At 47.4% G+C, this 23,834-nt stretch overlaps 1 protein-coding gene across 28 annotated transcripts in view; it reads right to left on the bottom strand.

Moving 5' to 3' along the window:
* NCOR2 (nuclear receptor corepressor 2) overlaps window positions 1-23,834 on the bottom strand; it is a 511,248-nt gene that overhangs the window by 234,766 nt on the left and 252,648 nt on the right. For all 28 annotated transcript variants that reach the window (XM_075898492.2, XM_075898501.2, XM_075898481.2 and 25 more), the window contains one exon: window positions 21,849-21,962. In XM_075898492.2, coding sequence (XP_075754607.2) covers window positions 21,849-21,962 — 114 coding nt within the window. The remainder of the gene's footprint in view (window positions 1-21,848; window positions 21,963-23,834) is intronic.

The following is a 23,834-nucleotide window of genomic DNA, read 5'->3' as shown; positions in this document are numbered from 1 at the left end:
GTCCAGTTCCCCGCACTCACGGCAGGACCAAGCACCATCTAGGTCATCCTTACAGGATGACCTAACCTGCTCTTAAATACAGGCAGTCCCTGAGTTACACGGATCCGACTTATGTCGGATCCACAGTTACGAACGGGGCTTTTCTCGCCCCGGAGGACTGGAGCGGTGGGACGCCCAGATGCGCTGCAGTCCCGCCGCCCCGGTCCTCCGGGGCGAGAAAAGCTGCTCCACGTCTCCCTGGTCTGCGGGGGGGGGAGACCTCTCCCACAGACCAAGGAGCCGCGGAGCAAAGCCGCGGAGCAAAGCCGTGGAGCAAAGCCGCGGAGCACGCCCGCAGCGGGACAGCCCGGGCGCGCCTGGGCTGTCCTGCTGCGGGCATGCTCCGCAGCTTTGCTCCCTGTCTCCCTGGTCAGCAGTCCAGGGAGACGGAGCAAAGCCATGGAGGACGCGGGTGGTCCCGCCACCCGCGTCTCCCTGGTCTGCTGGGGGGGGTGCAGCTAGTGTCCCCCCTCCCCTCCCAGCAGACCAGGCTTTTCTTGCCTACGCCTGGGTTTCTTAAGTTGAATCCGTATGTAAGTCAGAACTGGCGTCCAGATTCAGCCTCTGTTGAAACTGATCAGTTTCAGCAGCGGCTGACGCCAGTTCCGACTTACATACAGATTCATCTTAAGAACAAACCTCCAGTCCCTATCTTGTATGTAACCCGGGGACTGCCTGTATCTCCAATGGGGGAGATTCTACAACCTCCCCAGGCAATTTATTGAAGTACATAATCACCCTGACAATTAGGAAGTTTTTCCTAACATCCAACCTTAACCTCCCCTGCTGCAATTTAAGTCTCTTGTTCTGTCATCAGAGGCACCAAGGAGAACAATTTAATTCCTCTTCCTTGTAACATCATTTTAGGTACTTGAAAACTGCTATCATGTCCCCTCTCATTCTTCCCTTCTCCAGACTAAACAAATGCAATTATTTCAGTCTTCCCTAATAGGTCATGTTTTCTGGACCTTTAATCTTTCTTGATGCTCCTTTCTGGAACTTCTCCACATCTGGAGAATTTTCCCTGCTGGAAAGGGATAACAAGTGGAGTTCCTCAAGGGTCTGTTTTGGGACCCATACTGTTCAATATCTTCATCAATGATGTAGATATTGGGATAGAGAGTACGCTTATTAAGTTTGCAGATGATACCAAACTGGGTGGGGTTGCGACTTCTTTGGAGGATAGGGACACAATTCAGAATGACCTTAGCAAGTTAGAGAAATGGTCGGAGGTAAACAGGATGAGGTTTAATAGAGAGAAATGCAAAGTGCTCCACTTAGGAAGGAACAATCAGTTCCATACATACAAGATGGGAAGCGACTGTATAGGAAGGAGCATGGCAGAAAGGGATCTAGGGGTCATAGTGGACCACAAGTTGAATATGAGTCAACAGTGTGATGCTGCTGCAAAAAAAGCAAATATGATTCTAGGTTGTATTAACAGGTGTGTTGTAAGCAAAACTCGTGAAGTCATTCTGCCGCTCTACTCTGCACTAGTTAGGCCTCAGCTGGAGTACTGTGTCCAGTTCTGGGCGCCACATTTCAAGAAAGATGTGGAGAAATTGGAAAGGGTACAGAGAAGAGCGACAAGAATGATTAAAGGTTTAGAGAACATGACCTATGAAGCCAGGCTTCATGAACTGGGCTTGTTTAGTTTGGAAAAAAGAAGATTAAGGGGGGACATGATAGCGGCTTTCAAATATCTAAAAGGGTGTCACAAGGAGGAAGGAGAAAATTTGTTCCTCTTGGTTTCTGAGGACAGGACAAGGAGTAATGGGCTTAAAGTGCAGCAGGGGAGGTTTAGATTGGACATTAGGAAAAAATTCCTAACTGTCAGGGTGGTCAAATATTGGAATAAATTGCCAAGGGAGGTGGTGGAATCTCCCTCTCTGGAGATATTTAAGAACAGGTTAGATAGACATCTGTCAGGGATGGTGTAGACGGAGCTTGATCCTGCCTTGAGGGCAGGGGGCTGGACTCGATGACCTCTCGAGGTCCCTTCCAGTCCTATGATTCTATGAATCCATTCTATGAATCTATGAATCTTTTCTGAAATGTGGCACCCAGACCTGGACACAACACTCCGGTTGAATTCTAATCAGCGCAGAGTAGAGCGGAAGAATGACGTCTAATGTCTTGCTCACAACACTCCTGTTAATGCATCCCAGAACAATATTTGTTTTTTTTGTAACTGTGTCACACTGTTGACTCATATTTTGCTTGTGGTCATCAGCAGAGCACTTTGCAACAGAGGTCAGTAGGTTCCCATTCTACAGGAAACTGTGGTACAGCACAGTGAAATGTTCTGATCAGTAGCAGAGCCAGAATAGAACCCGGTCTGGTTCTCTAGCCACTAGACCAAACTGCTTCTCATGCAGCAGGGAAGCTATAGACTTACACCAGCTTTCTTCCTGGACCCCAATAGGCACAATGAAGCTACAGAACTGTTCTTTCCCGGCACCAGTGTTCCCTGTAAGCTGAGAGCTTGGGCGGCCACCAAGGAGAGATTCAAATGCCACCTAGCTGACTGGCAGAGTGCCCACAGCCAACAGCACATGTTTCTATTGGTGGTGCCCATCTGCACATGCCTTGGTGCATAGAACACAATTTATTCTGCACACAGAGGGGAAAACTTAGAGCAGTGTTTCTTAAACTGTGTTCCCTGGCACACCGGTGTGCCACAGGGCAGTCGGAGATGTGCCACGGAGAACAACAGAATTCAAAATGAATGCCCATAAAGGGGCAGGAGACTTTTTTTTTTTTTTTGGCGCTCAACAAAAAATCCTTCGTGTTCCTCATTAAAAAAAAATATTGTTTGGTGTTCCTCGGTCTTAAAAAGTTTAAGAAACACTGATCTAGACGGATCATTGCCTGACACCCTCATAGCACAGAGACTGGCCTCCACTCAAGGTGAAGCCCAAGTTCTGAAGATGCATAGTGCCCATACCCAGCAATGTAGCTTCCAACTTGAAGATGCCATACTACTGCCCATCCAAGAGGTCTGTGTCTGAGAGAGCTTCCCTATAGACAGAGCCTAAAGGCAGCCAGGGTGACAGCCCCACATCTTTGGCTTCTGGAAAGATCTGGGTCACACATATCCCAGAATACTGTTTCCTGCTCCATGGGATGATGAAGGGGGAAATCCCCCTAGAGCAGCTAAGGCAAGGATAAGTTCCACCCAGCTACTGTCCAAGCAATGCACAGAAAAGAAGCAGATAGCTGGCTGGGTGTAAAGGTGAAACTTAGCCCCTAGAATTTTGTACAATCTATTCCCTGCCTCTAATTTCTGGATACAAAGGTCTGCTATTGACCTTGCTCACCCCAGCAAACGCCCAGGAGCAACCCACTGAAATCTGTGGTGTTACATCAGTGGAAAAACGGAGATGGGGAAATCAGTCAGTCCTAGTGTTTTCACCCTCTGAGTGGCCAGTAACTCCATCCCCAACTTTCACAGGCTCTCTGTGATACTCAAAGGCTCATCTGGCCCAGCGTGGGGTTTGCATTTGAACAACAACCCCCTAAACCAGTTGCAGTCTAGCTCATAGAAAATAAAACAACAGGTGTGAAGAGCTGGCTAGTCCAGATGGGGGGTGGGAGAGGGATTCTTGCCTAGTGAAGAAAAACATGCAGAAGTTTTAAAGGTGCCTTGCGTGTGGTCTCATTTTGCCCCCTCCCGCCCCCTGAACTCCCTTGTTTACTGAGTGGCTGCTGTGAACCAAGTTGGTGCAGAAGACCTGTTCATAGTGCAAAGGTGTCCAAATCCCTGAAACCACCAGCACCCTGGCTGGCAAGTCACCATGTGGCCCCGGATCAGACAGGCCACAGACAGAGAATCTAGTTAGATGGGAGAGAATGACCCATCCTGTCATCTCCAGAGGCGGGACCATCCAGCTCTGGGGAAAGGCAAGTAGGTGGATTCAGCGTGGGCAGCTTGTGTTGCCACCTGCCTAGGCTATACTTTCCCCAGAGATGCTCCAGGACAGTCTCTGCAATAGCACTTACCAACCCTTTCCTGAGTGTGTTTCTAACAAGGCTCCTTTGTTGCTCTCCTCATTCACAAAGGCTTATCTACCTTCACTGCCCCCCAGTTTATGACAGCATAATGGGAGGATTGTGACATCACTGAGCAATCCAGCAGGCAGACAGAGCAAGGAGAGAGTTTGTTTGCTAAGGGCAAAGAGAAACATGCTGAAAAACTACACAGCTCTTTGGGCCATGTCTTTCTTGCATATTGAGCCCATTGTAAAAGTCTACCTACAAGAGGCAGAAGGGGGATGAGATTTACCGGGGCTGCCGACAAAGGGCTTTGATGTCGGCAGGGGAGCGTCCAGACTAGCGCGCTGAGTGGACAAACAGCTGATCAGCTGTTTGTTGGCTCAGCGTGGTAGCCATGTAAATGTAAATGAAGTCGCGATCATTTAAATTGCGGCTTCATTTGACTTTGCCAAACAAACAAATCTACATGGTTCCGTCGACGGAGCCATGTAGTTTAGACATACCCTAAGTGACCGCCTAGTTTGCCTATATGGAGGGGCCGCCCCTGCAGACAAACTTTCCTCTCAAAGATGGACCATGCCAAGCTAGAGATTTGCTATTTGTTCCTTCTTGGGCATCCACTGAAGATGACCCAGAAGCTGCTGCAATTGCAGCTCACTGCTGTTATCCTGCTGACAGGCACAGAGATGCTTGGGAATCAGATGTGCCTATAGTCTGCACACAGCACTAGCTGGCAGAGAGCCACCAGGCACACCTCAAGGTCCCTTTAACACAGTATGGAGACTTTCAGAGGGCCACGGTAGATGCAGGCCCACATTTCACTCTATGCACCACCAAGACAACTGAGTTCAGCTAGACTGCGTGGGTCAGGTAGGGGCAATTAAATCCCTGAAACTGCCATCTGATTTTCCCTGTCTCTTCTTGCAGGGTCATCTGATACATGACCATTTCATGGAGGGCGGGAGAGAGGGGGAGAATACGAGGAGAGGAAGAAGTCAAAGTAGGGGGAGGAGCTGTGATAGCACTTTGTCAGTGACCACCAACACTCTGTTCCACCCCAGCCTTCCAAAACAGACTGTGCCAGCCTTCAGAGCTAGAGTTCTCCCCTCAACGTGTTACGTGGAAGCCACCCAGTGGTCAGTTGTATTATCTCCACTAGGTTTCTGTTCTCAAGGCTGTATTCCAATCTGCCCTAGTGATGTCTTGAGAATGCAACAGTTCTCCCTCTCTGTCATATGGGCAGTCAGACTAATGGTCATAGGCTTCTGGCTTTGGAATAACAGGAATTAGATTAAAAAACAAAGCAAACACTTGCCTTAATTGGGACCAAAATTACAGCATAAGGTTTGAGGGGGAAAAAGGTAGCTAATTTTCACATTGCTATGGTACATGTTCCTGTGCACTAAGCTCTCTTGTCCGGTTTGGCTGTTTGAAGCAGACATGCCCCATCAGCTACACTGGGAGGAAGCAGAGGATTTGAATTCTTACCCTCAGACTCCAAAAGCACACAAGATACATCCTGAAAGCTAGAGGATCAGTTCCATCTACTAACTAAAACCACATAAACCAACCCCATCATACTAAAGAACTATGGGGAAGGATTCCCTCTCTAAGGCTTTATCTACACTTGAAAGTTTAAAGAGCAACCCCAGCAGCGTTTCGAACTGAAAGTGTGGCCATGGTATGAATGCTCTCTCCCAGAGCTCTATGTAAACCACCTCTGCCTGGGGAGTAGCTAACAGCCCTGGGACTGTGGCTCCCAGCACTGTAGCCGGGTTCACACCACTGTTTTAACCAGTGCGGGTTTCACACCATCTTGCTGCACTCTGGGGGAGGTGTTTTTTCACACCCCTCAGCTAGAAAGTTACAGCACTGTCAATTGCCAGTGTAGACTATGCCCCATCTTTTACTTTAACCATGTACAACTGCTCTGCTCCTGAGCTAACGGAAGTGGGATGCTAGCTGAAAGCGCCCCGCTCTCCGAGAGATGGCGTTGACACCAGACCAGGATTTAGGATCCCCACTAACACAGCAGTTTGCACACAGTTTTCACAGCAGGCATCGCATCTGAATAGAGAGATCATCCATCTTACCCTCACACTTGCAACTGCACAACTCTTTCCCCTAGAGAACTTCCCCACCATATCCCTGTGGCACCCACAGACAACTGCTTACATGGGGAAGCAGCTTTATGCAGTAATATGGTGTTTTTAGCTTCTCTAAATGCCATTTCACAACTGGAAACAAGGAGGAGTTGGCCCCATGGGACCATCAGTGAGTGATCTATGGACCACAGCTAGGCAACGTCTTCATGAGCACAAATCCTACTGTTTTCAAAGCACTGTGTCAACGGGATGTAACATACGGCCTGCCTGATAAGAAATAAGTTTATCCTTACTCATAAAAACGGACAACTGCCAAAAAGTGACTTTTCCATGCAAGATCCCTTCCTTTAGGAAACAATGCCTTATAGTGTAGATTTCCTGCGAGCTTCATTAAAAGGGGAAAACACACAATTCTGTAGCCCGTGCTGTTCACGTAATGCCATCACAGCTCCACAGACTGCTGCTGCATAGATCCCTACATGTGAAATTAAATTTTGCATTTCATTATAAACTTAAATTATCCCAACCAGGCTTCATCATTGCTGTGGCAGAACATAATGGCATGCAAAAACACATCACTGAAATGGTTGCAAGTCAAGCTATCGCTGAACACAACCTTAACTCTGCCCCTTAACCTTAACACACACACACACACATTGGAACAACTGTAAACTACATGATTTTACATCTACATAGATTTTAGATACCACGTATCTCAAGTCCAAAAAATTAATACTAATGTCTGTGAAAGTCTATGTGATGACATAATTAAAGATGATATATATGTCATCATAATGCTCACATATGAGGATTCAACCTTAAAACCAGTTCACCCCAAATGACACAACTTTTAATACTGTGCTATCCCAGACTATTGCATTGAATTTGAATTTTCTAGCCTTCTAGAGACTAGAAAGCACTGCAGGGAGAAGAAAGTGCCTGGGAACAGGGAAGTGACATCATTCTCTTGCATTAACTGGCTAGTATACACATCTCCAGAATGTAACAGTGCTGGGAACAGCATTCAGGGCACGTCATCTCACTGTATGTACACAAAGCCCCATGCCTTTATCGAGAAAGCTGCCTGATTAACACTTGACACATAATGTAATTGCTGACGCCCCTCGCTGCATTTATCAGATAATCACGCAACTGTAACAAGCTGTTTAAAAGGCCACACAGGCAGAGGGAAGAGCTGGGTGGCAGAGATATGTTAATATCTATCTACAGTCCTAATCTAAGATTTCTGAAGCAGGACAAACAACATGAGGAGAACATGCTCCAGTTCTGCAGGCAAAGAGCCTGTCTTTAAGGGTAGGCAAAGCCGTGTGGTGTGCAAATGAGGCTTAGCAGGGTTTTTGCAGCAGAATGGTGGCAGTTCCACTGCAGCTGTGCCCTTCGATGGGGTCGGCTTGGGTATCAGGATTTTCATATAGGGCTCAAGGCCACTTCTCATCCAGGCATAGGGATTTTTCACTATTGATTTCATCAGGAGCACACTGAGACCTTAATGAGCTAACCTACAATGTGTCCATCTTCACATGCAGTCAGCAATCCAAGCCACCGCTGCCTCCACACTCTGAATAGGTGCTATTTAAACACCAAAGCTCTGTCCCCAAGACAATCACAAGCAAATAGCAGAACGGTTTTTAGTGTGATGAATGAGAACTCCACTGGTTTTCTATTCCTTCCACTGTTCCACTGCAAGACCCATTTTCAGACTCAGTTCAGATTCCTGACATACCAACCATTAGCGATTCAGCATCTGTACGATCAAGGGTCCATCCAACCCAGTATCCTGTCTTCCAACAATGGCCAATGCCAGGTGCTTCAGAAGGCATGAATATATTTGTTTCCATGACTTGCATTCATCCCCAGAGGGCTAGGAGCTGGCAGCTCTGAATGGAGGACCAGCAGGGCTGGAGCAACCCTCTGTCAGCAGCTGGACCGCAGGTGGTAGGGCTACCCATGAGTAACCGTTTACTCTTTATCATCCCTAGTACCCAGTTCTCTTGACTGCCCATCTATTGCCTTATCTACATTAGGGGAACCTCTTTGGTTACAACACTGCTGATTCTGGCCCACATGACAGGACAGTCAATCCATATAAAGAGCAGTGCCCACTTATCAACAAAACAGAGTAGCTGCACATCTACGAGCCCTGTCTCCTTCCAGTCCCCCTGTACCCTGGTGCACAAATGCAAACTGCAGGGCAGGGCTCTGTAATGCAGGGTGACCATGGACCTTTCCGCTCTTGTGCAGCAGAACCAGCACGACAGCAGTACAGAATTTATGGTCCGCTATTTCCTTGAGTATATCGGAAAGAGACCTGATTCTGCCGTGTGACTGTCCCAAGGCGATGGGCACTGTTCTCATGGGCTGAAAACCTCCTGAGCTACACGTGGTGCAGAGTGCTGTTTCCTTTTCACCTCTGGAGCTGGGAACTGGCATCATCAGAGGGGTCAATGCTTGTCAGCCTGCGGCGCTCCAAGTATATTGCAGCCCCAAGGAGCGGACTCACTTTTCACAGTGCTTCACGGTTTGCTATGCATCTCCCCGTTGTGTTCCATCCCACGTAGCCATGCAGCCCGGACTGCTGTTGGGGACAGGCACATCTCAAATAACCAGAGGTGGAATAACATGGACTCACACTAAGATCTATTCCACTTTCCAGGTACATCCCAGAAGAGGGGCCTGTGCTGAAACTCTGCCCAAAGCATCCCCCCTTTGCCTACCCAGACTCTTCTCATCCCACATGGATTCTTGCTCTATGGACCAGTACTGGTCACCTAAAGGGGCAATGGGAGCAGTGACAGAGGTGCTGGCTCCAGTCACAGTCCTTGCTAAGAGCAGGGACTGCTCTGATCTGGTTCCAACAGCACTGCTAGCATCTTCTAAGGGGAAAGGATGATCAGTCTCCCTCTCACGCTTCCACCTCCACACCATTCCCACTGGCCAGTGCATCCTTTCTGAGCACAATCATGGCTCCTGATGGCCTGGTGCCTGAGACCTCCTACATCCCTACTGCTCCCCGCTGGACACTGGATAGACAAGTCCCAATTTAACCCTTTGTTTCTCACATATTCTCTGGGATGGCATACCCCTGCTAATATCAGGATTATACCCTTTAAGCTGCTCATCAAAAAAGTGATTAAATATATGTAAGAAACTCCTCAAGAGCTATGAAAATCCTCATGCAGACCTAGAAATATTTGCAGTAAAGGTTTTCAATGGGATCCTCAATCTGGGAGCACAACCCTGATTTTCCCTGCTGAAACTTGGCATGGGAATAGGAGGAGTTTACAGAAGCAATTTACAGGCAACATGAGCTTCCTGCAGAGATCACAATCCAGCACAGCATCCTCTGTCTCCCAAACCCCCAAAGTATCCAGAGGGGTTAATGAAGCTGTTTTAAAAAAATCCCCAAAGGTGAGGAAATACAAAGTTATTCTGAGAACACGGATCTGAAATTAGAAGGAGGCATTTTCTTGGCTTTTTTCCAGCCACAATTCCATATACACTCATAGCCACCAGTGCTGAACCATGCTTTCAGGGTTATTTATAGCATTTCAGCAGACAGGAAAGGCAAGCTCACAAAGCCAGACCAGGCTTAAGCATGTAAGCATTCTCGTTCCGGATCAGGCATATCCTGCACAGAGACAAGCAAATCATTTAATGCGACAGGAGAATATCCAGAGCAATGCGGGAAACATTCACTGCATGACTATGTTCCGCCCTGTCCATTTAGATCATGAATTCACCTCCATGGGCTGGGGAGCAAGATTTGCCTATTAAAGCAACAGGACAGATTCTGATCTCAGATACAAAGGTGCAAATGACAAGTAATTCCACTGAAGTCAATGCAACCAGATTGGGGTAAATCTCAGATCAGAATCAAGTCTCATACCCTATGCAAAAGCCAGAAATAATCAGTGTTTCATTATTTAAAATGTAAAGCTCTCTCTTGCATACAGTGGCTTCTACATTAAGATTAAAACATAATTAGGGCAGGATTACAGCAGATCAATACTAGGGATGTGATTTCTGAAAGGTGAACTGGTAAGCATCACCTTTAACAGGTGATGTTTACTGATTCCCATTAACTGGTGGGGGCTGAAACTGAGGGCTGCTCCAGCCTCATGGGGCTCAACATAGATAAGGATTGCGCTGAGCGTCCACAGTAGCTCCTGTCTGTGGCAGGCCCAGAGCATTGCAGGCAAGGGCTCCCACAGACTTTGAGAGCAGCCTGTCTGCAGTAGGCCTGGGCATGTCACAGGCAGGGGGTGCTCAGGGCATCCAGAACAGCCCCGAAGCATCCGAAGCAGGCCCACATATTCTGGGCACCCCTGTCCATGGTGGGCCTGTGGGGCTGCAGCCAGGGGCTGCTCCAGGCATCCAATTTACATCCCTATCAATACTGACCCATCTGGAAGGTTTGAATTTCTAGACACCAAGAAACATTTATTTATTTTTTCTCATGTGCATTTCATCTTGGAGTCAAATCACCGTGGTACTTGGGTGCATCTTACAAGCTAAGCAGGGTTTGGCTTAAACAGGTAACCTCCCAGGGTTCTACAACGTAGGGATGGACCAATTCAGTAGGTTGCAATAAGACAGTGCTTCAGGGTAAACTGTAGAGATGCTACTTATGCTGACAGGAGAGGCTCATGAGAGGCACTGGCTCAAAGAATTCTTTTGTCAGCCTAGCACTATTAATCTGAGGACTTAGGTCAGCTTTACAATATCACTCAAAGGATTTTTCCTTTCACTGAGCGACTTCCACTCGGTCAAATTTAATTATCTAGCATAGACCTGGCTTAAGTATTGGACCAATGTCGTCAAAAGTAAATCCAGCGTCTTCTAGTCAGAGCCTTCTGTCAGATCTCAACTGGGAGAGGAAGAAATCTCTATAGCATTGCTGCAGAAAGGGTGGTTTTTTCCCTTCTCTCTTCTCAGCAATATGAGCACTCTTGTGAAACAAAGGGACGCAATTGGTCCCACAGCTGAAAAGCTAAGAAGTTGCCTTTAATAAAACCTTTCAAGAGCATGTACACCATTCCCTCTAGCAGAGATGGGGAATCTATTGTCAAGGGGCCAGATCCAGCCACTGGCTTGCCTGGATCCAGCCCCCGAGGCTCAGGGCTTCCCCTACCTCCCTCCCACCTTCCCACCTTCCCACCCAGCATTGGGGAGCCTGTGCTGATGTTCTACATCTGCCCCCTGCTCCCTCGCTCCCTGTGGACTCTCCCGTAGGGCTGGAGCCCCATCACTCTATTTTGAACCCCACCCCCCAGTCCACTCCTGCACTCTCCCAAACCCACCAACCCCAACACTCTCCAGGATTCTCACTCCCACCCAGACCCCACACTCCAAGCTTGTTTCCCAGTAGCCCCTCCTACACATTGAACCCCTTATTTTTTGCCACACACCAGAGCCTAGGGGGACCCACAAAATCTGCTTGCCCAGAATCCCAAGACTATGATGTGTGAGGGGAATGTGGAAAGTGTCTTTCTGCTTTTTACTCAGGTGCCATGTCAGTGAGGTATTTTTATTTTAGGGGGGGAGGGTTGCTTCTTGCTTTTGTGCAGTCCCTGACTGAATTTTCTGTGGGTCAGCAGCCCCTGACCTAAAAAAAATTCCCCACTCCTGCCCTATGGGAATGCCCAGAAGACACATTGGAGGCACAGTGAACTCTGTGCTCTTCTTCTAGCTGCAAAAACACAATTGGAAAGTCTGAAAGAAAGTTACTGAAATTCTCCCTAGCTTTGTTTGCAAATGATTAATCAAACATAATAAGAAAACTGGGGAAATGGGTCATGTTGGAGATGTGTATTAATAATCCTCCCAACATTTCCTGCACAGAGCGTGACTGACCAACTCATTTCTGTTCCTCTCTTGTCTCCAAGGACATGTCTTTTGCTAGTCATTTTAAGCAGGTTTCTGTAGCTGAGTGTCTCATACTCCCTCACATAAAGTGATAGAGGTACAGACCTTCAAAACATGGGGTGGGACTGTATATAAATATCCTATCCAGTGGACTGCAAGTTATCTCCCATCCAGGAAGCACCTGAACATGAAAATCTGAAATGCAAAGGAGGCCTTTGGAAGTGATATTAAAGTCTAGTCACCAGCACAAGTATAGGAAAGCACTTATTTGTCAAGCTGGGAAGAGGTACTGTGTAGTACAGCTTATTTTCCCCTCTTCAGAGCTACTGGAGGTTACTGCACCTACTGGAATTATTTCCAGATCCTCTGAAAACCTAGGGTCTGGCATCACTTAGTCTGGATGACTCTTAGTGGACAGAGAAATTCACTTTCAATGCACTTGTATGGAGCTTCTGATCCAGAAGGAAGATACTAAAATACACAGAGAGCAAAAGTCTCTTTTGCTTTAAATCTCTGACAGAAAGCAAAAGGGTTCCAGAGTGCTGGGGGCTTCAGAAAAATGAACTGTCAGCAATCCCAACTGTCATGCTCAAAGGATGTTTAACTCATATTTTTAAATGTCAATAAAAAGATTTTTGTTCCGGTTTAACTGTTCCACTGCAGCACTTGAAAGGCAAACCTGGCATAATTTTGTCAGCAGCACTAGAGAACCTGAGAGTGAAAGTGACCAGAAACAAAAGTGAAAATGAGCTCTTTTTAATTTAATTGTCCACATAAGCAGAGCTCAAAAAATAATTCAATAAAAAGTGCAAAGTAAATTGGATTTTGAGCATTAAAGCTGAAAGACTTTTTAAAAGATGTTCTACAGAGACCTATTTATTTAACACAGGATTTCCACATTGACACTGGAAGGTTGATTTACACTGGCCAGTATAAATCAGGCATAAGTCCCCTGAAGTCACAGTTACACTGGAGTAAAACCATTATGAGATCAAAAATCACACCCCATGCCTGTAAAGGGCAAGTGGGTTAATTCTATTGCAATGCAGACCCTAAATAGATACTTAGAGACTAGATTCTACTTGGGAACACTGAAAGCTTTTGTTTCATTGATTCATTTATTTATTCATATATTTATTTCATGTATTCATTTATTTAAAGAAGAACCAGCAGGACTGAACATGCTTTATGAGGGCAAATGAATAGATAGGGAAGTATATTCCATAAAGACATAGGAGCAGTATCAGGGAAAAAATTATTAAAAAAACCTTTGAATTTCAATTTTCCACCATAGTGTTGTATTTATAGATATATAATGGTGCCCTTACAAAGGAACAAGCACTGAAACAGAAAACAAATTAAAATTTAATCTTATTGATTTCCACAGACTCAATCCCAAGAGCCAAATAGACATTGTTGCCAGTTTCCACTGGCTGCACTGCATCCAACTCAGTTTTTCAAAAGTCTGACAGCAAAGCCTGAAAGGGCAAGCAGTGCCACAACCCATCAGCACCCGCACCTGCAATGGCGAAAGAAGGGAATTACATCCAAACCCAAATGACACTGTGGTTAATCACGGTCCCCCAGCAGCAGCTCGGAACATAAAAAGCTGCAGCGAGCATCTTGACATTAACTCATCCCCTCCAAAAGAGAGAGAAGTTGTGAGCTCAAAATTTGAAAGGAAAGGAAAGCGGATGTGTCTGCGTTTCAAAGACCAGCTCAACACTCAGATCAGAGACTAGCTGTCTCAGGCAAGACTCCAGGGAGATAAAAGCTATCAAGTCTCTGAGCTGAATCCGGCTCTCAATTATAGCCCTGCAGCCCCAGAGAAGCCTGGGTTGAGCCTCACAGTGCAGAGGCAAGTGGAGAAAGGTGTATGGCACTGACTAGAGCCACAGTTAGTAGCTCTACTGTCCTAGATATGAACAAGCAATGGGGGTAAAACAGCTCAGCCTCAAGAGATGGAAGAAATAGGTGAAGGAGATGCAGGCATATGGCTGTCCAGAGAGGTGCTGTAAATGTAGTTCTCTCTTTATACACAAGCAGCTCTACAGAAAATTTCAGGAAGACGAAGAAGCAAAATGGAGGGGAAGGAGAAAGCAGGGGTATGAAGGAGGCAGTAAAGAAGGATGGGAGCATGGGAAGGGTGCAGTGGGGGATGGGAAGGAGACAGTAATGAGGGCGGGGAGTGCAGGGGGGACGGGCAGTGGGGGATGGGAAGGAGGCAGTAATGAGGGAGGGGAACGCAGGGGGACAGGGCAGAGGGGATGGGGAGGCAGTAATGAGGGAAGGGAATGTGGGGGGGGGGAGAGGCAGTGGGGGATGGGAAGGAGGCAGTAATGAGGGAAGGGAATGCGGGGGGGAGACAGTGGGGGATGGGAAGGAGGCAATAATGAGGGAGGGGAACAGTAATGAAGGAGGGGAGCACGAATCAGACGAATTGGCCTAAGGCCGGCTCTGGCAGAGTGGCTAGAAAATGCACACCACCAAAAGCCGGCCCAGCTGCCCGCCAGCAAAGCTCCAATAAAGCAACCTACACTCTCTGTGAGGAGGCAGGAAAGAGGCTGCTGAGCTGCACGAGGAGCAATGGCAGTTAAAATTGGGACAGTCGCCATAGGGAACCAGCGGGGAGGCTCGAGTGCCCGTGAAAATCGGCTCACGTGCCACTCAATCCTCACACCAGAGGCCAGGGAATTTCCCCAAGTGATTTCTGCATCAAGGCCATATCTTGCAGATGAGCTAGACTATATATTTTTGAAGGGCGTGCAATCTTAATTTAAAGGAAAGCTCAGTGTCCATGGCCCCACCACATTCGGTCAGCAGGAGTGAAAGTAAATTCAATTTCTTACAGATACTCTGTATCAGAGGCAGCAGCCTGAGGGCAGCAGTAGCCCCTGTCTTTAGGGCACTTGGATAGAGACTCCTCCAAGGTGAAGCAGCCTTTGTCCGCAGCGAGCTCGTGCCCCCAGCGGCCAGGGGTGACAGGAGGGACCTGGTGTGTGCAGGGTGCAGAAGGGGTCCCCCTGGGAATGGGGCTGGGAGCACAGTGGCTGCCACCCCACTTCCTTGGGGAGGGGAGGACTGATTAACCATGTATCTACTAAGAATTTTAGCAGTTACATAGTTATTAAAATAATTAGTTTCTAACATCCCTAACAGGGATTTGCTGAAAACCTGTAAACATATACACAGGCATGTCCTGGCAACAGGCTGTAATAAGTGACACTGAGTCTGTATGGGTATGTCTACACTACCACCCTAGTTCGAACTAGGCTGGTTAATGTAGGCAACCGAAGTTGCAAATGAAGCCCGGGATTTGAATTTCCCGGGCTTCGTTTATTTGCATCTTGCCGGGCGCCGCCATTTTTAAATGTCCGCTAGTTCGGACTCAGTGCCCGCGGCTACATGAGGAGTAACGGTAGTTCGGAATAGGAAGCCTAATCCGAACTACCTAGTCTGTGCCACGTGTAGCCGCGGGCACGGAGTCCGAACTAGCGGACATTTAAAAATGGCGGCGCCCGGCAAGATGCAAATGAAGTCTGGGAAATTCAAATCCCGGGCTTCATTTGCAACTTCGGTTGCCTACATTAACCACCCTAGTTCGAATTAGGGTGGTAGTGTAGACATACCCTATGTAGTGATGGAGAATTCAGAGAGCAGCATTAACCTTGGACTTCCACAAACAGTGCATTCCCCTGCTGTGGTAATGGGCACAGGGCAGAGGCAGGGTGAGGAGGGATTGCTGATTGGAGCCAGGGAGCCTCCTCCAGGGCTTCCTGACAAATGAGCTATGAACAAAGCTAAATGGGGGATGAGTTATAGTCACAAAGCAATTGGAAAAAAAAATACCCAGCACTTACAGATCTGGAATTTTTGCTTAAAACCAGAGCTACTCAGGGCCAGCAATGCGGAGCCAAATTGTCAGCAATGTCAGAAAAAAAATGTAAGAAGAAAGAAGTGGGAGAGATCTCTCTCCACTGAACATCCTATGGAATAACAAAATTAATAACAATATTCCCAGGGCACCTGTCCTGGTTATGAGAGTTTAAGGTGAAAATGACAGGGGAGGTTGCCTTGAGACAATAATGCTGCCAGGAGGTCTAATTACAAACTCCTGGGAGATTCCTGCCACCACAGAAGTGTCAGGACAAGCTCTTCATCCTTTTCTCCTCTGGGGAGACTGAGGGCCACTTCCACAGTTAAATTCAAACAATCACCCATTTTCCTCTTACATAATAATTGTGACACTAGTACCAGCTGGGTGCCATCATGCAGCAGCAATTTACAATGGGTACAGAAGCAGATTCCCCTGGTTTAACTCGAGACTGCTCTCCTGGCAGTGAGACCAAGGAGCAGGGAATGCTACTGTGAGAAATTAACTAGGGATGTTAAAAATCATGTATTAGGGGAACCATACAAGCATGAATTAAGAGTAACTGGGTTACCCGTGCTTCAGGTTCTGCAGTATGAAGCTTAGCTTTATACTGTCGAGCCCATAGCGAAGCCTCTCCAGGAGCAAGGCTGTCAGTCCCTGCCAGCCCAGATCTCAGAGAGGAGCTACGCTGGGCAAAGAAGCCTCCTCCCCAGCAGCAGAGAAAGCAGCCCTTGCCCGCCCTGCTCCTGGGAAGGAGGCTTTGCTGAGTGTAACCAACACTGTTAAACACTCAAACATCCCTAAAATGAACACACATCAGCTGGCTGCGTGGACCTGTGTGTCCTTAGCAGAACCCCAAAGAACATCAAGCAGCAAATGTCCAATCAAGTGGAGGGTTCCATAAGGCTCCCAAGGACGGTGTGTAAATAGATCCAGAGGAACATCTTCAAAAAGGACTTGTGAGTGTCTCAGGCTCCCAAGTGAAAATGGAGCTTGGGTGACTCTGAAAATGTCACCCTTCGTGCACCTGTGCCTTGATCCTCGGGTAGCAGCGAAAACGCTGAGCAACATCTCAAACATGCTTCTGGAGCTTTGCCTAACATAGCGAGCTACTGCATAGCAAACCAGGGTGTGAATCCACAGCATGTCAGCTTGCTGGATACTAACTTAATGGGTAGCAGGTTTAAAACTAATAAAAGAAAGTTCTTCTTCAAACAGCGTGTAGTCAACCTGCGGAACTCCTTGCCAGAGGAGGCTGTGAAGGCTAGGACTATAATAGAGTTTAAAGAGAAGCTAGATAATTTCATGGAGGTTAGGTCCATAAAAGGCTATTAGCCAGGGGATAGAAACGGTGTCCCTGGCCTCTGTTTGTCAGAGGCTGGAGAAGGATGACAGGAGACAAATCGCTTGGTCATTGTCTTCTCTGGGGCACCTGGTGCTGGCCACTGTTGGCAGACAGGCTACTGGGCTAGATGGACCTTTGGTCTGACCCAGTACGGCCGTTCTTATGTTCTTAACTTCTAATACAGGGTACTGAAAGTTCCAGAGCATAGGAAGCTGGAAGGAGCTGGGATGCTGTAAATCAGAGTTGCAGATCCATTTTTGGGACAGAAAAATCAGTCAAGGGCCACACACAAATGAGAAGAAAAATCAAACCTTCACTGACATGGTCCCTGACTAAGAAGGAGAAAGACACTCCCCACATTCCCCTCGCACACCAGAGCCTGGAGGGTCCAGGCTAGTAGATTTTGTGTGCTCCAGCCCTGCAGGAGGGGAGTAATGGCATGGCTGGGTCTCAGGGGCAGGATCCAGGAAAGTCAAGGCATCTAGCCCCAGGCCTGAGGTTCCCCACCCCAGCTACAGATTCACACCCTGGTTTGCTACAAAGATGAGCCCTAAAATTGCACCTGGCCATGTGACACCTCTTTGTCCGGACACAAGGCCCACATCTGTATGCACTGTCTGGGTGGTCATGCATGCACTGGATGCAAAAGGGGACAAGTACAGAACCTGCAGGCAACTCTTCCAGTGCTCACTGAGAACAGATTGACAAAGCATCTTGGATCAAGGTATGCACAGGCAGAGATTTTCAGAGGCACAAATGGCAGCAAGAGGAATACCATTTGTTTGAAGCCCACAGTGCAGTGTGGGTTTATGTGGGGCTCAACATGAGGAACACGCTCCACAATGGGGAGTCAATATCGTGGTCTTCTGTTGATATGTGTTTTAGTAGTTAAATTCCTGGACTATCATTGCTCATTAAAAGTGCTGTCATATGGGTGGAAATCAGGTAAATACTGGATTTTATTAATATCAGCAGAACTGACTTAAATAGGGTCTGTGTGTTATGTAGTCTTGCCTTAATTTTTGTATTCATGCCCTTCAATGTGAAAAAAGCTATTTGCATATATATTTGCATGTATATACAACCACACTTAAGTTGCCGCCCTTGGCATGTGCTGTGAGTACTGCGGTCCCCAAGGCTTCCAAAGATAAGCAGCCCTGCTCTACACAGACTCTAATAATCAGCAGAAATAAGAGATCATGTACCAAACACACCTACTGGGTGTGGCTCACTGTCCCACATAGTGGCACTGAGACCACTTACAGAGAGAGAATGAGTGTGCCCGACAGCCTTAGCTGAAAGCCAGCTGGCTTTTAGCTCAAACTGTAGAGCTGGGGTGGGAAACCTAAAGCCCAGGAACCCAAGGAGGCCCCCAGCTTGCCTGGATCCAGCCCCTGAAGCTCAGGGCTGCCCCCTCCTGCATTGGGAAGCCTATGTTTATGCTCCAGGCCCCTGGCCCCCTACCCCACTGCGGCATTAGAGCACACAAAATCTATTAGCCTTGAGCCTCCTAGGCGCTGGTATGAGAGGGAAATATGGGGAGTGCTGGTGGAAGAGGGGTGGTGGTTGCATGTAGCCTATATCATTAACTGATAAGCATTCACTTACCCGTTAATAGTTTAATAAGCTACTGTCACACCCCTATTAAGTACACAGTTTAGACTTCTTCTGTTCTGCTACATTAATATTCTGAGACTGAGTCCACCACCACAGTATCGAAATACTTCTCAGCTCTTCTTGCCAATTTGTTTTGCTCTTCATGGAGTTACCTTGGGTTTGACAAATCAACCTGCACTGAGTCTCCAAGGTAGTTGAATGCAAGCCTGAGAAAACAGTAGTGGTCATGAAAGAAAAAGGAACCCCCAGAAGCGAAGGAGGAGGCAGAATTTCCCGGTAGGTCCCCACCCAAGGGAAGCTGCCCGAAAGACAATCTTGGAGAACCCCATTCTGAGCAGCCACAGCGAAAGAGGGGTGAGCCAAGCACGCACAACCCAAACCCTTATCCTGTGTGTTACTAAAGTGCCAATTGCAAGGCTGCTTTGATTCATATGCATATGCCTATAGAATGCCACACCTGTTCCATTCCCTCCTCAGTCCCTAATCTGAAGGCTGCTTTAACTGCCCTCCCCAGCAGCAGCCATGTGAGCTCAATTTCCAACGTAAGGCAAAAAGAAAAGGAGGGTGTGTGCTTGTTTATTAACTTTTTCTATCCAGGGATAAATCCATTTAAAATGTTTCCTCTTATTATTCTACAATGGGATCCCCCAAAACAGAGGAGAGAAGCAGCATCTGCCTTCCACATCTCAGCCATCTGCCCATGCTAACAGAGCTGTACGTGAAAGACACGGTGTCAGACCCGACCTCTGTGTGACCACAGATTCCACACCTCTTTTGAACAGCCACACTCTATTACCAAGGCTCATAGCAAAGCCAAAGCCAGATCTGGGGGAGGGATGAATAGCAGCAGCACTGCTGAATAAACTGCTGCACACAGACAAACGGAAACCACAAACTAAGAACTGAAGCCAATCCACTGCACACGACAGTTTCCAATCCAGTGTAACCATTTGCTCTCAAGGACACGTTTTGAACTCACATTGTTCACCACGTTGCTTTCAGCACCGCCTGCTGGACAATTCAGTGACCCCAGTGTCCCCAAGCAGGCTGGATGCTTAGTGTTGTCATTCAATGCTGTTTGAATCATGGCACCATGGAACTTCCAAAAGAGAACACCACTCTAGGAGTCTAGCCCTGCCTGCCGCAAAAATCCAAGCACTGCATTCATCTCCTCCACTGTGCACCTAGCAAGTGCACTGAAAGAGTGATCCCTAGGGGTGGAAAAACCACACTGAGCCCTTGGGCCGTGACGACACTCTGATACGATACTCTTTCCAGTCCCTGGCAAAGCCAGAAAAGCCATAGGCATTGCTCTACAAAGTGGCTCTCCAGAAAGCAATAAAGGGCAAACTCATTCCACTAATCCAAGGTTTTTCTCAACGTTTCCAGGTCAATGACCCCTTCAATGTTAAAAATGTCTGCAATACCCTCACATTGACTTCAAAAGAAGACAAACATGCATCAGTTACAATAATAAGCTGAGAGAATGCACCTGTATGCATTCTGAAAGGCTGATAGAGAGCTACCTGCCTTGAAGGATAAGGGTGTGTGGGAAGTATGGGGAGAAGGTTTCTTTGTTTGAATGTGTTAAAATGTTAAAGGTCTCACAACACTCCCCACTGAGGGTCGCAACCAAACATTGGCCTAGAGGAGCAGCACTGAGATCACTGGGAACTCTGCACACCAGACAGGTGCAGAATGCTAGCTGTAACCTTTTAGATAAGCCCTGTGACAGAGGTGTCTCATGAAGGGGCCCCAGGACTCCCCCTTGCTCTGGCCCTTCCCTCACCTTTTCTCTCACTGTGGTGGTTGCCCAGGGACTAGTGTGGTCAAAGGGCCAGTGTCGGCAACAGGAAACCATGCCTGCCCCCTCTGCACTCATCCACAGTGGGGAGGGTGGAAGCATAACAAGGCAGCCTCAGCTCATGTTGCTCTGCAGCCATGCCAATTCTGAGGAATGCTGGGGTGATCCTGACCCTCTTTTCCCCAGCCCTCCTGCCTTGTGGGGGTACATGTGACCCCTCATGCCCCCCCACACATCACCCCTGCCACGTGATACCAAAGTGCTCTGCCTATGGCAGAGGCAAATATTTTCAAACAAGACCAATGGGAGCTCCAGGCGCTACTTCCATCCAGGTGCCTAAACATGGGATTTGGATGTCTGAGGTATCTAGGTTTGAACATGATAGATTCAATACTGTGCTTACAAGCTACACAGAAGGGCGGCCATCACTAGAGGACAAGGAGGCAGGCAAGAGACCAACCTTCCAGCACATCCAACCAGGTGAGGCAATGTTTCCTCTAATTTTGTCCTCCCATGTGTGGAATAAACTTTGTTCAGTGCAGCTGTACACCACCAACATAAACACATACCGCCAGCTTTGGGTGCCCTGCTTATCAGCTAGGCAGAACCTGGATCTCTCCTGGGTGGCTGCCCTCTGGTAAGAGGGGAGTTTGAGGTAAGATCACCAGGCTGATGGAGAGCATCACAGGATTTGTGTCATCCACACACAACAGAGAGCACCCACTTTTCTGTGGGCTCATACTACAGTTTCGCAGTAACTCAAGAACTCAATTTACCCCAGCAGCATGTTATGCTGAGTGGTTCCTGTTGGTCAATCACAGGATCAGGAGATTCCAGGGCAGCATTCTAGGTACTGCAAATCCAAGGCTTGTCTCATTAAACCCTCCAGCAACACAGAGCCCCACTGCACAATTAGCACCCTTTGAGCTGGCTGCTTTTCAACATCCACCCACCATCACCTCTCGCAATTGCCACAAGAGACCATATAACATGTCAGTCATCAGCATGTGCTACTGTCTAAGAGCTGCCAGAAATCCAGTTCCCACTCCTGTATTGGCCTGGTCCTCGTCAATTCTTACAAGGCTGATAATAATACAGACAGCACTGCTGGCATACACCCAGTACAACTGCTGTGCGAACTCCTCAGTCAATTCAACAAGAGCTGGTTGGTAAGTGACTTACCCTGTTCTCATCATAGATTATCTGCACTAAGCTGCGATGCTTGGACTCAATGGGTGGGGGCGATATCGGTTTCTCAGGCTCCGGTGGTTTGGCTGCTTCCTCCTCCAACTGTTGCTGCAAAAGGTTGAAAAGAAGAGAAGGAAAAAAATAAAATGAGTAGTTCAAAAAAAGAAACGCTGTCCACCTGAGACTGGTTCCTGCGCAACAGATATAGATAACCTAACCATAAACCACTTCCTGTGAGACATCAGCAAGCCAACAGGGCTCAGAGACGAGGAACATAATCCTTGAACATTTCGTGTTGCCTTTGCTCTCATGTCTTCTGGCCACAAACGGTGGGGAAAGTGGCCTTCTCAGATCTGGCCTGTGAATCTCGAGTAGAGGGGTGACACATTAAAAAGCAGCATAATGGAAATTCCATGGTGGAAAAATATTTCTCAGGGCACCAAAAATTCCTTGTGTAGGTCTTAACTTGGAGTTGCACAAGTACCTTGTGTAGGTCTTAACTCTCCCCACTCTTGTGTTTAAAGGGGAGAATGGGGAGAGTTTAGGGATTATTGAACTCTTTAGGCTTAATATTCCACTGCTGATTTCCTAGTTCTTCACTTGAATGAGATGCCTTCTGTGGTTGGATATAAGCCTTTTTCTATTTACTGCAGAACCTCACTCAAGCATGCGGGCTCCCAGGGGCTAGGCACTGTACAGCGAGGATCAAAGTCAAAGTGCTTGAGAGAACTCACAATCTGGTGTCAGACGGGGTACTGTAGGCAGACAATACAAACGAGGTGGGGTGGATGAGGGAACACCAGCATGAACCGACTTCAGAAGGAAGGCAGAAGAGACAGCTCTCCTACATAGGAGCCAAGCAGGAGGGAGCTGCAAGCAACCCGGCAGAGGCAATATGTAAGCAAGGATTCAGAAAAGCGGGAGATGGCAGCTGTAGGAATCTCAAAGAGAAAGGGGAGTACATCCTGTGCATAAAGGGCAGGAGACAGGGCAGAGACATAGAAGGGAAATGGGCAGGTAGACCACAGAGAGGCACAGTCTCAATCATACAGTCCAACACCCTGTTTCTGGAAGGGGGTTTTCAAATCCCCTTTTCTTTTTTCCATTAAGCTCAGGGAATTGAACGGAATCTGGTGAAAACTCAACAACCCAACAGAGGCAAACTAGAGAAGGCTGAGTAAGGTTAGGAAGTGTTCAGTTCAGTTTCCCCTGCCCTGGAGAGAGATTGCAAGTGAATGAATCAATGGCATAGTCAAAAGGGCCCACTTGGTCCATTCAGGCCCACCCAGGACTTGTACTTGAGATGGAAAAAATTAGAGGGAACAGTGGTTAGGACCAACATGTTTAACTCCACCTGGGAACGAACAGCAATCAGGATCTTGAAGAACTACTTTCCCCTGGTGTTTACAGGACACTTCTACAGATTGAATGTCTTTAATCCAGCACCCTCGGGACCTGACTGGTACCAAAACAGAGAATTTGCTGGACCATGGAGGTCAATACTGTCTAGTAGATTACCCGCTCTCTCACTGCTAATTGGGTTCTTAGAAGACATTTAGGGGTAAACTAGAGATAATAACAGCACAGAGCACTGAGACTGTAAACAAGCTTTTACAGGACTGGTGACTGTAAACACACTTTATGGGACTGTGGAAAACTTGGTTACAATTATGATCAGTGGACATCCAGCTAACTAAAATCATTCTGGACCACAGATGTTGCCAGACCAGAGAGTGCTGGACCACAGAGGTTCAACCTATAGTTCTTTCTTCAACTAGAATCTCTTCCAAACAAAGCTAGGTCCCTACAGCAAAGTTCCAATCCAGACCAGAATTTTCCTAGAGTCTACGACCATTAGGATCCAGGATTTTGGTATGGGGGATGAAATGCCTGCACTATTCTCACAATAGAAAAGATGTGCTTTGCAGTCCCCCAAATGACAACATCCAGAAACTCAAAACAGAAGAGCCACAGATTATT

Source organism: Pelodiscus sinensis, chromosome Z, assembly GCF_052426305.1.
Source record: "Pelodiscus sinensis isolate ZL-2025 chromosome Z, ASM5242630v1, whole genome shotgun sequence".
Taxonomy (NCBI): domain Eukaryota; kingdom Metazoa; phylum Chordata; order Testudines; family Trionychidae; genus Pelodiscus; species Pelodiscus sinensis.
Note: the sequence above shows the minus strand (reverse complement) of the source record. Positions and strands in the feature narration are given on the sequence as shown.